Source organism: Pecten maximus, chromosome 5, assembly GCF_902652985.1.
Source record: "Pecten maximus chromosome 5, xPecMax1.1, whole genome shotgun sequence".
Classification (NCBI taxonomy): domain Eukaryota; kingdom Metazoa; phylum Mollusca; class Bivalvia; order Pectinida; family Pectinidae; genus Pecten; species Pecten maximus.
The window spans coordinates 26,433,640-26,449,610 of record NC_047019.1 but is presented as its reverse complement, the minus strand read 5'-3'; the positions used below and the strand labels follow the sequence as shown (position 1 = coordinate 26,449,610).

General features: G+C 36.4%; 1 protein-coding gene across 1 annotated transcript in view; it reads right to left on the bottom strand.

The window, feature by feature from the left end:
• The window catches only part of LOC117327687 (protein lin-28 homolog), a 64,658-nt gene extending 60,954 nt beyond the window's left edge, over positions 1–3,704 (bottom strand). Inside the window, exon 1 of the mRNA XM_033884797.1 lies at positions 3,472–3,704. Within this exon, the coding sequence (XP_033740688.1) occupies positions 3,472–3,478 (7 nt within the window). The 5' untranslated portion in view covers positions 3,479–3,704. The remainder of the gene's footprint in view (positions 1–3,471) is intronic.
• Between the last annotated feature and the right edge of the window lie 12,267 nt (positions 3,705–15,971).

Sequence of the window (15,971 nt, the reverse complement as noted above, 5' to 3'; positions counted from 1 at the left end):
GAGAATTTGATATGTTTGCATTATACAAAAACTCAATGGAGAGGAGAAAATTAAAAATGAATAAATAACGATAGTATGTTTGAAAAATTGTTAAAAAAAACTTCCATCTATCTATTTGTATTCACATTCTGTCCTCGTTTTATCGATATTAGTTAGAATAATGGTTGCAGTTGCAGGTATTCTCTGTTTTGAAAACTCTAATTGAAGCAAAAAAAGTTGAACATGTTTCTTAATACTGCTCAAAGCATCCGTACCCTTCTTTTTTTTAACAATTTTGTAAAACATTGATTCTATAAAATCGAAGCCAAAATATGGTTAACATACGAGATATGCTTTTAGATGTACCAAAATGAACTACTAAGTTAAACTATGATATAATGTCTAATTCATTAAGAAGACGAGAATTCGTCAGAGATGAAATCAGGACCTGCCATTTAATCCTCAATTTCCTTAAAGAAGTTAACAATAACGTTTAGATTTTAAACTAATTGTAAATGTCAATGCCGTTGGTTCAGAGACTGCAAAATACTGAGAACAGGACCGGACAGTCTATTGTAATTTGGCCTCAGAAATCAATGACGAACGAGCTTCATTAACGTAAGATAACAGGGGTCAATCTTTGGTCAAGGCTCCGCCAGCAACTGCACGTAGCGTTGTTTAATCGCAGCCAGCGACAGAGGATTTCCTTTCGAACATGTAATTGTCTCCCAACTGGGATTTGGGTTATGATATACTTTAACACTATATATATTTGAAATTCACAGATTTTACAATCAACATGAACATCTAATTTTCATGATGTTCTAAAACTGTTTGTTCACTGAATTCGTAAAAAATATATTAATAACACTATCAGGTTTGTTTCGAGGTGTGGTTGAGTTTCTCCTACATCATTTCTATAGTGGTTTGTCATTTTTAGATACCTCCAATCCACAACAACCCCTTTCCAAACATTTCTCTTTGCAACACAACATCATGAAAAGACAGAAACTTTTCCGAGCCATTTAGTTTGGTATAAATATTATTTGGAAATTTGCTAATTATTAACACTATTGAAAACTGTGTTTGGGAGATTTCGACTTTTGTCAAGAAAAGCTAAGATAAATAAAAATAATTTGTTTAAATAACCATAAAAGCCCTAAAATACATGAATTCTTTGTATACAATACAAGCTTATAGGACGTAACATGTTTTATTATGTGCCCGTTTTTAAGGTAAAATTTTCAAATTAGTAGTTTCTTCATATACAGTGAATATTTTGTTGACTTAACAAGAGTTTACTAACAAGAAGGTGTACTTTTGTACAAAGTCGATATCTTGATTCTTCTTAAATCGAAGTTTAAAGTCATTTCACACTTCTTTTTTTAAATGGTGGAAGTGTCGATTTTATAGATGTACAAATGAAAATAGATATATGATAATATTCCGATACACGGTGGATGTTAATAAAATTTGACTTTCCAAAACATAGGATTATCTGAGCATTAATCCTTCTCGAGTGTCATAAGATTATAATATTCAGAGGAATATTGTACATCGTGATAAAGTGAAATAGCAGCTACATGTATGTATATACATATACATATACTAAAATTATATCAAAAGATCAGTGTCCGGTGTTTTTAATATTATTATATATATATATATATATATATATATCTTCTAGTCACCTAGTTGCACTAAACTATGAATATGTAGCCAAACGTTTATAAGTAGAGACAGCTCTAGGGCGTTTCATTGACTTAGACGTTTCAGCGACAGCCGACTACAGTTGTGATCAGCGCTAGTGACTCGACTTGTTATTGGTCAGTATAGGTTATTGACCTGCTAACTGGACAGAGCTTAGCGACGAACCATCCACACTCATGTACAAGTATCGATTTTACGCATGTGTTTGTCCACTAACCGGTCAAGGCTCCACCATGACAGTGGCAGTTAGCTTGACCTACTCTTTTCTTACATAACTGTATACGCTCAATATGTACGGGGTCTTGTATGCTGAAATTGTGTTTATTTACCTGGATGATACAGGTGAAATCTAATCAGGTCAGGTATGATATCTTTGTAGGTAAAGGGAAAGCTGATAGCGTTGTCAGAACATTGTCAATACGACCGAAGGTTTTCGTTACGGTTTTCCCTACGTAAAGCGATCCATGTATTATCCAGTGAAATAGAGGGTGGTATTTCTATCATAATTGAACCTGTGTAATTTGACCTTGGACCTGCCAAAACAAATATATCGCTGTTGTTTTTGTTTTAAATTGTGGTTTAACATAAACAGAGGACACTGCTTTCTCACAGGGGCTTGTTTATCCTTAATCCTTAATGCACAGGGGCTTGTTTCTCCTTAACCTTTATGCACATGGTCCTGCTAATCAATCACGTGATCTATACAATATGTTGTAGAATTTTTAATACCAATCTAATATATAACAATTTGAGAAAAAAAGGGGGTGGGGGGGGGGGGGGGGGGGGGGGGGGGGGTATATGTAAATGTTTGGATTTATGGCATATTGTTATGCGATGAGTTTCGGAGGATACGGAAACGTAAATGTATATTAGGCGTCATAGGTTCGAATCCATGTCACATCACTTATTTCTGAAGCCACAAAGAACAATAAAAAACAAACAAAAAAATCAATCATGAGATTTGTTTGAAATAAGTTGACCGAAATTGAAGCCCAAAAGAATTTTCATAGAGTTTAGATACCTTGGTCAATTTGAGCCGTCGCATGTACAAGTATGCATGGCCTTGGTATATTGATCACTGTCTAAATATAAATATATATTTAAATCTATATATAAGGCATTGCGTGACCACAATTACATTCCAAACAGGTACTCTTAGTTCCATTGTGGTTGTCGACATCTCTGTATGATATAACTTACTCGTGCGGCCTTTTATACCGCCCACAGTGCGATAATACAGCACTATTTTAAGTAAAATATCCTAATTTAGAAGTTTTAATTACAAGCACAATTCAAATTTAGGTACATGTGGTTGGTGTTTCTGCTTCAGATAGTAATATAGATGTATATAGTGTTAAATACACTTCGCGGTTTGGACTAGTGTTGATTGGTATGTATTTACTTGTTACATACGTCATCAATAAGGTGGTAATTGATTGGCAATTCCAGTTTATAGTTCTATTCCAAACTCTCACATATATATATATATAACTGTAGTGATGTCTCAAATATAGATTGGAGTGTCACGCACACAGATACACTTTCCCCACCTCCCACGAGCTCCCGTCTTGCCCTCATGTACAATTATGACATCATATGCATGTTGACCTTATTTATATAGAGACTAATATATTGTAATACGACTTTCGCTTCATAAATAAAGCACCACACGTGTTTTTCGTTTTAGACATTGTGTATACAAGTATATAAATATACACATTGTTGGCTACGCCATTGGGAGGTAATGAAATCAGCACATAAATACATTAACGGAACACATACCTGACATGTTTGTATTAATTCCACTGATGAATTGTTTACACTGTACCCATGTAATCCTCGAAATCGAAACCACAAAACTCACATTTTATGCACTCTTTTAGAATTACAGAATGGTCCAAATGTGCTCAACTAGTATCGACTGGTCAGTGTGGAATAATAAACATAGCCTGAACGCAGTGGTCAGCTGGTCGTGGTCAGCGAGGCAGGTCGTCAGTACTACGATGTAGTAAATTGTATTGAGGTCAAATTGTTATGCAATACAAGCCCGGGTTAAAGGTTATGGCCTAGATTAATGTTGATGGTAGGCCAGCGTTATCATGTACTGTAGCCACAAACAGTCCGGCCTGGCCACATCTCACTGACCACTCAATCCATGTCGATTGTGATAAAAATAACACATTTCAGAGGAAATGACGTGACCTTGTATTGTCGTGAACTATAAAGTACACGACCTTCTTCATGTCAGTTATTTATTAAGATTTTCTTCGGTTTTATTGTTTTGTATCCGTTAACAGCTGTAAGATGGACGATCGGAAGAAGCCATACCCAGGTGTATCCTGCTTTCCTTCATCATGCACTCAATGTAATGACATATTAACTGGATATTCGATAACGAAGCCCCATATCTGTCATATGTCGCGACAGAAACGTATGTAAACAAACTCGTCTGAACAAACTTCAGTTTACCTCGATTTTCATGGAGTGAATATTTATCGTCTGAACAAACTTCAGTTTTACCTCGATTTCCATGGAGTGAATATTTATCGTCTGAATAATCTTCAGTTTTACCTCGATTTCCATGGAGTGAATATTTATCGTCAGAATAATCTTCAGGTTTTTTTTACATGTCTATTATTCTCACACTCTTATGCGTTTCAATGACTATCATCACGTACGATATCTGTAACACCGTGACGTCACAGAAGATGCAATGACATCAGAAGTTAACAAAGAATCAAAGTTTCATTGAGATTTTCTTGAATTTGTATTGTACGAAATGAAATAAGAGATCTCGGAGGGATCTTTGCGCCCACCATTTAATAACCTTTTATCCTCAGGTTCTATGAAAGACTAATCTTTTTCTCTAGTTTTATATAGATAGGATCTAGGAAGAACTTTCTAAATATCTCCAAGAGTGCATTCTTGAAAGCGTACTGTTTCCTGATCAGGATCAAAAGTGAATGAGTAAAATCAGGGACCAAGGCAAACCTACAGGATTCTAAAGAACTAGCGATGACTAACTTCAACTGTCAGCATCCGAGATGGCGCATGTCGGCCATTTTGTTTACCCGATCAGGCTCAAAATTAAATATGCAAAACTTTAAGAACAAATGGGAATCCATATAATATAAAGTTTGAGAAATATCCTTCCAGTACCTCTTAATTAAGACAGATAACAAACAGTACCTCTTAATTAAGACAGATAACAAACGTCAACAGTCAAAATCCAAGATCCAAGATGGCTGCCTGTCGGGGTTTTTCCTGGACCTGACTCCAAATTTAATAGGCACAACTTCAAAAAAATTGTAAGTACTAAGGTAAACCTACACATGAAGTTTGAGATATATCCTTCCAGTACTCGAGAGAAATAGCATTAACAAGAATTGTTTACGGACAGACCTACCACGGACGAAGAGCAAACTTATTACTTTGTCATAGTTTTAGACATCAAAAGTCTTTGTTTTTATTTCATTTGAAATTATAGAAAACTAAATCATATCATTTAATTCTCTCTTCTTTTGGCACAATGAGAACGGAAGGAGATACATGCTGTCTTGTCGATCTTCTGGCATTCCAGTGAGATGACGCTTTAAAGAGGCACTTAACTCAATTTTATAGAACCATCTCCATGGAAATCTGTTTGTGCGTCTTGAGCAAAAACTACACAAATATACAAAAGTAAGTAAAATCATTTTTTATCACACGACGAAAAATCTATACATGTACTAGCATTCATTGAATTAGTTGGTATATATATGCAGAATTAGGCACATTTATATTCAGAGAATTATTATGTGTATTATTGGGCACAAATATATTAAGAGAATCATGATGTGCCGTGTTAGGTACACAATATATTCAGAGAATAATGATGTGTCGTTTTAGGCACACTTATATGATTTATATTCAGAGAATCATGATGTGTCGTGTTAGGCACACAATATATTCAGAGAATCATGATGTGTCGTGTTAGGTACACATATATATTCAGAGAATCATGATGTGTCGTGTTAGGCACACAATATATTCAGAGAATCATGATGTGTCGTGTTAGGCACACTTATATGATTTATATTCAGAGAATCATTATGTGTAGTGTTGGGTACAAATATATAGGCACACGTACATTCAGAGAGTCACGATGTGTAGTGTTGGGCACAAATATATTCAGAGGATCATGATGTGTAGTGTTAGGTACACATATATTCAGAGAATCATGATGTGTAATTTTAGGCACACATATATTCAGAGATTCACAATGCGTAGTGTTAGGCACACATATATGGGCACACATACATTCAGAGAATCACGATGTGCAGTGTCAGACGACATATATATATTCAGAGATTTACGATGTGCAGTGTCAGACACACATATATTCAGAGAGCCACGATGTGCAGTGATAGGCACACATATATTCAGAGAATCATGATGTGTAGTGTTAGGTACAAATATATTCAGAGAATCATGATGTGTCGTGTTAGGCACACATATATATTCAGAGATTTACGATGTGCAGTATCAGACACACATATATTCAGAGAGCCACGATGTACAGTGTTAGGTACACACATATATTCAGAGAGCCACGATGTACAGTGTTAGGCACACATATATATATTCAAAGAGCCACGATGTACAGTGTTAGGTACACATATATTCAGAGAGCCACGATGTACAGTGTTAGGTACACATATATTCAGAGAGTCACGATGTGGTGTTTGACACATATATATACACAGTCACGGAGTGTAGTGTTGATTGGTATTTTTGTATTTTAGTTCACTGGGAATGTTGTAGATCGTTCACCTGTGATGCATTACATCCCATAATACTGATTCCTGGGAGACAACTCTCCTCAAACCTCTGACAACAGCACGTTCGTATGGCCAGTGGTCAAGGAAAGGGATGAAAAAAAGTTTGTTTGGAGTGTTCGAGAGTTATTTGAATCACAAATATTCCGTCTCATATATTTCTCCGTCCTCCTCATTCCGTTTGTTTCTGAAAGTTTATGGGTGAATAATATGCCCTGTTGATCTAATGATCTGTAAGTTTCTGGGTGAATGGAATGTCCTGTTGATCTATTGATCTGTAAGTTTCTGGGTGAATAATATGCCCTGTTGATCTATTGATCTGTAAGTTTCTGGGTGAATGATATGTCATGTTGATCTAATGATCTGTAAGTTTCTGGGGGAATGATATGTCCTGTTGATCTATAATGATCGGTATTAATCTTGTTACTTCTATTATGTACGGTCGCTTTACCTCAGGTGAATAAACGAGAATTTTTAATGAATGTTGTGATAATATTGACTGACAGACAAAACAGAGTGGCAAAGTTCAGATGATTAAACATGAACAAGATGTTACTGCGTCGTGTATTTTAAACTTATCTCAAACCTGAATCACGCGAAATGAAAACTAGTAACCACATCCCAAACTGTTTGTTTAATTTGACTTGTGGATTCGTCATACAGCCAATGGCTAGATGTGAAAATAGCATTAGGTCTTATTTACGCAGTTTCCGAAACGCAAAAACCAAACCAAGGTGAATATCATCACGTACGATATCTGTAACACCGTGACGTCACAGAAGATGCAATGACATCAGAAGTTAACAAAGAATCAAAGTTTCATTGAGATTTTCTTGAATTTGTATTGTACGAAATGAAATAAGAGATCTCGGAGTGATCTTCGCGCCCACCATTTAATAACCTTTATCCTCCGGTTCTATGAAAGACTAATCTTTTTCTCTAGTTTTATATAGATCGGATCTAGGAAGAACTTTCTAAATATCTCCAAGAGTGCATTCTTGAAAGCGTACTGTTTCCTGATCAGGATCAAAAGTGAATGAGTAAAATCAATGACCAAGGCAAACCTACAGGATTCTAAAGAACTAGCGATGACTAACTTCAACTGTCAGCATCCGAGATGGCCGCATGTCGGCCATTTTGTTTACCCGATCAGGCTCAAAATTAAATATGCAAAACTTTAGGAACAAATGGGAACCATATACATATAAAGTTTGAGAAATATCCTTCCAGTACCTCTTAATTAAGACAGATAACAAACAGTACCTCTTAATTAAGACAGATAACAAACGTCAACAGTCAAAATCCAAGATCCAAGATGGCTGCCTGTCGGGGTTTTCCCTGGACCTGACTCCAAATTTAATAGGCACAACTTCAAAAAATTGTAAGTACTAAGGTAAACCTACATATGAAGTTTGAGATATATCCTTCCAGTACTTCTCGCGAAATAGCATTAACAAGAATTGTTTACGGACAGACCTACCACGGACGAAGAGCAAACTTATTACTGTGTCATAGTTTTAGACATCAAAAGTCTTCGTTTTTATTTCATTTGAAATTATAGAAAACTAAATCATATCATTTAATTCTCTCTTCTTTTGGCACAATGAGAACGGAAGGAGATACTTGCTGTCTTGTCCATCTTCTGGCATTCCAGTGAGATGACGATTTAAAGAGGCACTTAACTCAATTTTATAGAACCACCTCCATGGAAATCTGTTTGTGCGTCTTGAGCAAAAACTACACAAATATACAAAAGTAAGTAAAATCATTTTTTATTACACGACGAAAAATCTATACATGTACTAGCATTCATTGAATTACGTGGTATATATATGCAGAATTAGGCACATTTATATTCAGAGAATCATGATGTGTATTCTTGGGCACAAATATATTCAGAGAATCATGATGTGTCGTGTTAGGCACACAAATATATTCAGAGAATCATGATGTGTCGTGTTAGGCACACAAATATATTCAGAGAATCATGATGTGTCGTGTTAGGCACACAAATATATTCAGAGAATCATGATGTGTCGTGTTAGGCACACATATATTCAGAGAAACATGATGTGTCGTGTTAGGCACACTTATATGATTTATATTCAGCGAATCATGATGTGTATTCTGGGGCACAAATATATTCAGGGAATCATGATGTGTCGTGCTAGGCACATAAATATATTCAGAGAGTCATGATGTGTCGTGTTAGGCACACAAATATATTCAGAGAGTCACAATGCGTAGTGTTAGGCACACATATATAGGCAAACATACATTCAGAGAATCACGATGTGCAGTGTTAGGTACACATATATATTCAGAGATTTACGATGTGCAGTGTCAGACACACATATATTCAGAGAGCCACGATGTACAGTGTTAGGCACACATATATTCAGAGAGCCACGATGTACAGTGTTAGGTACACATATATTCAGAGAGCCACGATGTACAGTGTTAGGTACACATATATTCAGAGAGCCACGATGTATAGTGTTAGGTACACATATATTCAGAGAGCCACGATGTACAGTGTTAGGTACACATATATTCAGAGAGCCACGATGTACAGTGTTAGGCACACATATATTCAGAGAGCCACGATGTGGTGTTTGACACATATATATAGAATCTACACAGTAACGGGGTGTAGTGTTGATTGGTATTTTTGTATTTTAGTTCACTGGGAATGTTGTTGTAGATCGTTCACCTGTGATGTATTACATCCCATAATACTGATTCCTGGGAGACAACTCTCCTCAAACCCCTGACAACAGCACGTTCGTATGGCCAGTGGTCAAGGAAAGGGATGAAAAAAAGTTTGTTTGGAGTGTTCGAGAGTTATTTGAATCACAAATATTCTTTCTCATATATTTCTCCGTCCTCCTCATTCCGTTTGTTTCTGAAAGTTTATGGGTGAATAATATGCCCTGTTGATCTAATGATCTGTAAGTTTCTGGGTGAATGATATGTCCTGTTGATCTAATGATCTGTAAGTTTCTGGATGAATGATATGTCCTGTTGATCTAATGATCTGTAAGTTTCTGGGTGAATAATATTTCCGGTTGATCTATAATGATCGGTATTAATCTTGTTACATCTCTTATGTACGGTCGCTTTACCTCAGGTGAATTACCGAGAATTTTTAATGAATGTTGTGATAATATCGACTCACTCGCGAAAAATCCAAGTTTCCGCTGGCCCTGACAACAGATTTTACCTAAGGAAACTTGGACTAACTCCCGAGATGTTGTTCAACCATTTTATCACTAACAGACAAAACAGAGTGGCAAAAGTTCAGAAGATTAAACATGAACAAGATGTTACTGCGTCGTGTATTTTAAACTTATCTCAAACCTGAATCACGCGAAATGAAAACTAGTAACCACATCCCAAACTGTTTGTTTAATTTGACTAGTGGATTCGTCATACAGCCAATGGCTAGATGTGAAAATAGCATTAGGTCTTATTTACGCAGTTTCCGAAACGCAAAAACCAAACCAAGGTGAATATCATCACGTACGATATCTGTAACACCGTGACGTCACTGAAGATGCAATGACATCAGAAGTTAACAAAGAATCAAAGTTTCATTGAGATTTTCTTGAATTTGTATTGTACGAAATGAAATAAGAGATCTCGGAGGGATCTTCGCGCCCACCATTTAATAACCTTTATCCTCCGGTTCTATGAAAGACTAATCTTTTTCTCTAGTTTTATATAGATAGGATCTAGGAAGAACTTTCTAAATATCTCCAAGAGTGCATTCTTGAAAGCGTACTGTTTCCTGATCAGGATCAAAAGTGAATGAGTAAAATCAGGGACCAAGGCAAACCTACAGGATTCTAAAGAACTAGCGATGACTAACTTCAACTGTCAGCATCCGAGATGGCCGCATGTCGGCCATTTTGTTTACCCGATCAGGCTCAAAATTAAATATGCAAAACTTTAGGAACAAATGGGAATCCATATACATATAAAGTCTTGAGAAATATCCTTCCAGTACCTCTTAATTAAGACAGATAACAAACAGTACCTCTTAATTAAGACAGATAACAAACGTCAACAGTCAAAATCCAAGATCCAAGATGGCTGCCTGTCGGGGTTTTCCCTGGACCTGACTCCAAATTAAATAGGCACAACTTCAAAAAATTGTAAGTACCAAGGTAAACCTACACATGAAGTTTGAGATATATCCTTCCAGTACTCGAGAGAAATAGCATTAACAAGAATTGTTTACGGACAGACCTACCACGGACGAAGAGCAAAATTAATACTGTGTCATAGTTTTAGACATCAAAAGTCTTTGTTTTTATTTCATTTGAAATTATAGAAAACTAAATCATATCATTTAATTCTCTCTTCTTTTGGCACAATGAGAACAGAAGGAGATACTTGCTGTCTTGTCCATCTTCTGGCATTCCAGTGAGATGACGATTTAAAGAGGCACTTAACTCAATTTTATAGAACCACCTCCATGGAAATCTGTTTGTGCGTCTTGAGCAAAAACTACACAAATATACAAAAGTAAGTAAAATCATTTTTTATTACACGACGAAAAATCTATACATGTACTAGCATTCATTGAATTACGTGGTATATATATATGCAGAATTAGGCACATTTATATTCAGAGAATCATGATGTGTATTCTTGGGCACAAATATATTCAGAGAATCATGATGTGTCGTGTTAGGCACACACATATATTCAGAGAATCATGATGTGTCGTGTTAGGCACACAATATATTCAGAGAATCATGATGTGTCGTGTTAGGCACACAATATATTCAGAGAATCATGATGTGTCGTGTTAGGCACACATATATTCAGAGAAACATGATGTGTCGTGTTAGGCACACTTATATGATTTATATTCAGAGAATCATGATGTGTATTCTTGGGCACAAATATATTCAGAGAATCATGATGTGTCGTGTTAGGCACATAAATATATTCAGAGAGTCATGATGTGTCGTGTTAGGCACACAAATATATTCAGAGAGTCACGATGTGTCGTGTTAGGCACACTTATATGATTTATATTCAGAGAATCATGATGTGTCGTGTTAGGCACCCAATATATTCAGAGAATCATGATGCGTAGTGTTAGGCACACAATATATTCAGAGAGTCACGATGTGTAGTGTTGGGTACACTCGGATTTATATTCAGAGAATCATGATGTGTAATTTTAGGCACACATACATTCAGAGAATCACGATGTGCAGTGTTAGGCACACATATATTCAGAGAGCCACGGTGTACAGTGTTAGGCACACATATATTCAGAGAGCCACGATGTACAGTGTTAGGTACACATATATTCAGAGTGTCACGATGTGGTGTTTGACACATATATACACAGTCACGGAGTGTAGTGTTGATTGGTGTTTTTGTATTTTAGTTCACTGGGAATGTTGTTGTAGATCGTTCACCTGTGATGCATTACATCCCATAATACTGATTCCTGGGAGACAACTCTCCTCAAACCTCTGACAACAGCACGTTCGTATGGCCAGTGGTCAAGGAAAGGGATGAAAAAAGTTTGTTTTGAGTGTTCGAGAGTCATTTGAATCACAAATATTCTTTCTCATATATTTCTCCGTCCTCCTCATTCCGTTTGTTTCTGAAAGTTTATGGGTGAATAATATGCCCTGTTGATCTAATGATCTGTAAGTTTCTGGGTGAATGATATGTCCTGTTGATCTAATGATCTGTAAGTTTCTGGGTGAATAATATTTCCGGTTGATCTATAATGATCGGTATTAATCTTGTTACATCTCTTATGTACGGTCGCTTTACCTCAGGTGAATTACCGAGAATTTTTAATGAATGTTGTGATAATATCGACTCACTCGCGAAAAATCCAAGTTTCCTCTGGCCCTGACAACGGATTTGCCTTAGGAAACTTGGACTAACTCCCGAGATGTTGTTCAACCATTTTATCACTAACAGACAAAACAGAGTGGCAAAAGTTCAGAAGATTAAACATGAACAAGATGTTACTGCGTCGTGTATTTTAAACTCATCTCAAACCTGAATCACGCGAAATGAAAACTAGTAACCACATCCCAAACTGTTTGTTTAATTTGACTAGTGGATTCGTCATACAGCCAATGGCTAGATGTGAAAATAGCATTAGGTCTTATTTACGCAGTTTCCGAAACGCAAAAACCAAACCAAGGTGAATATCATCACGTACGATACCTGTAACACCGTGACGTCACAGAAGATGCAATGACATCAGAAGTTAACAAAGAATCAAAGTTTCATTGAGATTTTCTTGAATTTGTATTGTACGAAATGAAATAAGAGATCTCGGAGGGATCTTCGCGCCCACCATTTAATAATCTTTATCCTCCGGTTCTATGAAAGACTAATCTTTTTCTCTAGTTTTATATAGATAGGATCTAGGAAGAACTTTCTAAATATCTCCAAGAGTGCATTCTTGAAAGCGTACTGTTTCCTGATCAGGATCAAAAGTGAATGAGTAAAATCAGGGACCAAGGCAAACCTACAGGATTCTAAAGAACTAGCGATGACTAACTTCAACTGTCAGCATCCGAGATGGCCGCATGTCGGCCATTTTGTTTACCCGATCAGGCCCAAAATTAAATATGCAAAACTTTAGGAACAAATGGGAATCCATATACATATAAAGGCTGAGAAATATCCTTCCAGTACCTCTTAATTAAGACAGATAACAAACAGTACCTCTTAATTAAGACAGATAACAAACGTCAACAGTCAAAATCCAAGATCCAAGATGGCTGCCTGTCGGGGTTTTCCCTGGACCTGACTCCAAATTAAATAGGCACAACTTCAAAAAATTGTAAGTACCAAGGTAAACCTACACATGAAGTTTGAGATATATCCTTCCAGTACTCGAGAGAAATAGCATTAACAAGAATTGTTTACGGACAGACCTACCACGGACGAAGAGCAAACTTATTACTTTGTCATAGTTTTAGACATCAAAAGTCTTTGTTTTTATTTCATTTGAAATTATAGAAAACTAAATCATATCATTTAATTCTCTCTTCTTTTGGCACAATGAGAACAGAAGGAGATACTTGCTGTCTTGTCCATCTTCTGGCATTCCAGTGAGATGACGATTTAAAGAGGCACTTAACTCAATTTTATAGAACCACCTCCATGGAAATCTGTTTGTGCGTCTTGAGCAAAAACTACACAAATATACAAAAGTAAGTAAAATCATTTTTTATCACACGACGAAAAATCTATACATGTACTAGCATTCATTGAATCACATGGTATATATATGCAGAATTAGGCACATTTATATTCAGAGAGTCATGATGTGTATTCTTGGGCACAAATATATTCAGAGAATCATGATGTGTATTGTTGGGTACAAATATATTCAGAGAGTCATGATATGTAGTGTTGGGTACAAATATATTCAGAGAGTGTCGTGTTAGGCACACAATATATTCAGGGTGCCACGATGTGTAGTTTTAGGCACACATATATTCAGAGAGTCATGATGTGTAGTGTTAAGTGCACATATATTCAGAGAATCAAGATGTGTAATTTTAGGCACACATATATTCAGAGAGTCACAATGCGTAGTGTTAGGCACACATATATGGGCACACATACATTCAGAGAATCACGATGTGCAGTGTCAGACGACATATATATATTCAGAGATTTACGATGTGCAGTGTCAGACACACATATATTCAGAGAGCCACGATGTGCAGTGATAGGCACACATATATTCAGAGAATCATGATGTGTAGTGTTAGGTACAAATATATTCAGAGAATCATGATGTGTCGTGTTAGGAACACGTACATTCAGAGAGTAATGATGTGTAGTGTTAGGCACACAATATATTCAGAGAATCATGATGTGTCGTGTTAGGAACACACTATATTCAGAGAATCATGATGTGTCGTGTGAGGTACACCTATATTAAACGATGTACAGTGTTAGGCACACATATATTCAGAGAGCCACGATGTACAGTGTTAGGTACACATATATTCAGAGTGTCACGATGTGGTGTTTGACACATATATACACAGTCACGGAGTGTAGTGTTGATTGGTGTTTTTGTATTTTAGTTCACTGGGAATGTTGTTGTAGATCGTTCACCTGTGATGCATTACATCCCATAATACTGATTCCTGGGAGACAACTCTCCTCAAACCTCTGACAACAGCACGTTCGTATGGCCAGTGGTCAAGGAAAGGGATGAAAAAAAGTTTGTTTTGAGTGTTCGAGAGTTATTTGAATCAAAAATATTCTTTCTCATATATTTCTCCGTCCTCCTCATTCCGTTTGTTTCTGAAAGTTTCTGGGTGAATAATATGCCCTGTTGATCTAATGATCTGTAAGTTTCTGGGTGAATGATATGTCCTGTTGATCTAATGGTCTGTAAGTTTCTGGGTGAATAATATTTCCGGTTGATCTATAATGATCGGTATTAATCTTGTTACATCTCTTATGTACGGTCGCTTTACCTCAGGTGAATTACCGAGAATTTTTAATGAATGTTGTGATAATATCGACTCACTCGCGAAAAATCCAAGTTTCCGCTGGCCCTGACAACAGATTTTACCTAAGGAAACTTGGACTAACTCCCGAGATGTTGTTCAACCATTTTATCACTAACAGACAAAACAGAGTGGCAAAAGTTCAGAAGATTAAACATGAACAAGATGTTACTGCGTCGTGTATTTTAAACTTATCTCAAACCTGAATCACGCGAAATGAAAACTAGTAACCACATCCCAAACTGTTTGTTTAATTTGACTAGTGGATTCGTCATACAGCCAATGGCTAGATGTGAAAATAGCATTAGGTCTTATTTACGCAGTTTCCGAAACGCAAAAACCAAACCAAGGTGAATATCATCACGTACGATATCTGTAACACCGTGACGTCACAGAAGATGCAATGACATCAGAAGTTAACAAAGAATCAAAGTTTCATTGAGATTTTCTTGAATTTGTATTGTACGAAATGAAATAAGAGATCTCGGAGGGATCTTCGCGCCCACCATTTAATAATCTTTATCCTCCGGTTCTATGAAAGACTAATCTTTTTCTCTAGTTTTATATAGATAGGATCTAGGAAGAACTTTCTAAATATCTCCAAGAGTGCATTCTTGAAAGCGTACTGTTTCCTGATCAGGATCAAAAGTGAATGAGTAAAATCAGGGACCAAGGCAAACCTACAGGATTCTAAAGAACTAGCGATGACTAACTTCAACTGTCAGCATCCGAGATGGCCGCATGTCGGCCATTTTGTTTACCCGATCAGGCTCAAAATTAAATATGCAAAACTTTAGGAACAAATGGGAATCCATATACATATAAAGGCTGAGAAATATCCTTCCAGTACCTCTTAATTAAGACAGATAACAAACAGTACCTCTTAATTAAGACAGATAACAAACGTCAACAGTCAAAATCCAAGATCCAAGAT